This window comes from Ciona intestinalis, unplaced genomic scaffold (assembly GCF_000224145.3).
Source record: "Ciona intestinalis unplaced genomic scaffold, KH HT000571.1, whole genome shotgun sequence".
In the NCBI taxonomy this organism is placed as follows: Eukaryota; Metazoa; Chordata; class Ascidiacea; order Phlebobranchia; family Cionidae; genus Ciona; species Ciona intestinalis.
This window is the reverse complement of record NW_004190892.1, coordinates 3,801-6,247: the sequence shown is the minus strand read 5'-3', so window position 1 is coordinate 6,247 and position 2,447 is coordinate 3,801. Positions and strand designations below refer to the sequence as shown.

General features: G+C 30.5%; 1 protein-coding gene across 1 annotated transcript in view; it reads right to left on the bottom strand.

The window, feature by feature from the left end:
* Positions 1–97: 97 nt before the first annotated feature.
* LOC108950679 (kelch-like protein 3) overlaps positions 98–2,447 on the bottom strand; it is a 4,814-nt gene continuing 2,464 nt past the window's right edge. Inside the window, exon 3 of the mRNA XM_018816722.2 lies at positions 98–822. Coding sequence (XP_018672267.2) covers positions 596–822 — 227 coding nt within the window. The 3' untranslated portion in view covers positions 98–595. The remainder of the gene's footprint in view (positions 823–2,447) is intronic.

Genomic DNA, 2,447 nt, shown 5'->3' with positions numbered 1-2,447 from the left:
GCCCGTTTTAGAGTGTTGTCAACACTACTTATAAAAATTTCGCTTCCAGTTTTGTTTTCATTTTTCCATTCTTCAATGTGCTGTTTAATATTAATAATGTAAATGTTTTAATGATCAATGCCTCAATTTATTATTACCTGCTGGATAAAAAAATTTATAGGTTAATACTATTTTCATTATGGTGTTCAGGTGTACTGTTTTATATTTTGAGTTTGTGTATGCATTTTTTGTTGTCAATGACTGTTATTTATACAATTACACTTTCTTTTGTTGTTCATGACATTTCTTTATTCAAGTTCCCAAAACTGTTCTTTATGCAATTGGAATTTCATTCCAAACCGACTGTATTGTCCCAAAAATTATTTTGTTGATAAAAAAATGTGGCCAAACGTTAGGTGCCACGTTTTAGCAATGTAGTCCTACTCTCTACTGCCATCTGCTGGTCACCAATGTTCTTTATTCATAAAAAAAATGTGGCCAAACGTTAAGTGCATTGTAGTACTCTACTGCCACCTGCCGGTCACCAAAGCGTAAATTAAAACACACCCAAAAACGTTTCAGAAAAAAAAAATAAAACGTTTTTGACCATAACCTATCAAAAAACGTTAACATAAAAAACGTTTCGAAAAAAAAAAAAAACGTTTCTGACCGTAACATAGGCGTAAATCTCATCATTGTAAACAACACCACACAATGCATTTCTTTTCTCATTCATTGGTTTTAGTGATTCCCATTTCCCTTCTCTTGGATCAAAACTTTCCATTGAATTTAAACACTTTGAACTATAAGGATCATCATGTCCACCAAACGTGTACAAGCGACCTGTACATGAATTATGTTTGAAATCATTAAATTATTTGATCACAATAAAACAAAGGATTACCAATATTTCTAATTTTTATTAAAGAATGTAAACTGTTTCTAATCAATTTTATAGAATAAAGATAAATTTTAATAAATGAACCAGTTTGATCTAATACATAGTAATACTTAGTATATATGCTTTGGTTCACAGTGAACAGTGTCAAGGAGGATCCACTAATTGCATATTGGAATATACATGCGTTATCGAAATACATGTAAAGTGTTTAATCATTATAACAGATTGCATCAAACTTAAAAGAGTTTACATATTAATAAAAAAAACATTGAAAATCACGATGCGTCTATTTAACCCTAAAGTAACAACCAGAGTGAAATATTTAAATATAAGAGATCATACATCTAATGAATGAGCATGGCTTAAACTAATAATTAGCATAATATAGTAGGGTGGGGGGAGTTGGGACACCTTTAACACATCATTTCCAAATAACCTGATCGTGTTTTAAAGAATTAATAACGGTCTGTGGAAGTCGTAAGGATACGGTTTCATAATACTTTGAATGTTCTTTGTTTACTATTCATTCATTCATTCATTCATTCATACTACCAAATGGAAAGAGAAAACAAAATAAAAAGGTGTCCCATCTTCTCCCACCCTACTATATTAATTAATCCTTTTACTAGGCAGAGTGTATTTATACATGTATTATAACTAATGAAACTTATGACGTATGAGGATTGAGTGATTGGTAAAGAATATGTATAAATAAACTTTGTACAACTCCTGTACCATGTGTTTATTGTAAACTTACACTAGTTAACGTTGTCGTCGCTTAAAAACGTTTGTTTTCATGAATTTTGACAAACCGTAATCACATAGTAATTAGGTAATGTTAGAAGTTAATATTAATCATATGATGTTGAATTAAAAATAATGTTTCAATTACGATTTATGATAATAAAGTATAAGAGTAGTGCAATAAAGTATAAGAGTAGTATAAGAGTACCATGAACAACAGATAGAACGCAAGATGTCTTCCTATAAAAACATCAATTTAATGCAAATTATGGGTCTTTTTTCTCTTATTCTAAAATGAATCTATCCTTGCAATTTTTTGTTGTGTTGTAATATTTAATAAAGGCATAAAACATCACTGAAAGATCCTTACTAAACTGAAACTATACCTTTTTGCTAAAACCTTCTCTTGTGAGTGTTCACCAAATGGTGTTGGTTTACACTTCACTGAATGTAGAACAACTTCATTAAAATATTTTGAATATTCAATGTCTAATCCAGCACATATCTTCATTTTTGTTACATTTGCAATAAAAACAGCAACCGTGAAACACTGAACATCAAAATTAATCTTGCCCTGCCAACCATAATAATAATAGTCAACTTCAAATTCGCTGTTGATAAATAGCTCATGCTCTGGCTGGTAAAACTCAGAATGCTTTGTGAGACATAATATGCCATTCCCTTCCATAAACTTTGTAGACCAATCTTCTTTCAAATGAAAATATTTTGTACATGCTTTCATAAAGGCTGCTAGATCTCTATGAACTGGCACTGGTGACCTCTCAACTTCAGAATATGTTCTTTTTCGTCTGTGTTCTTCTTT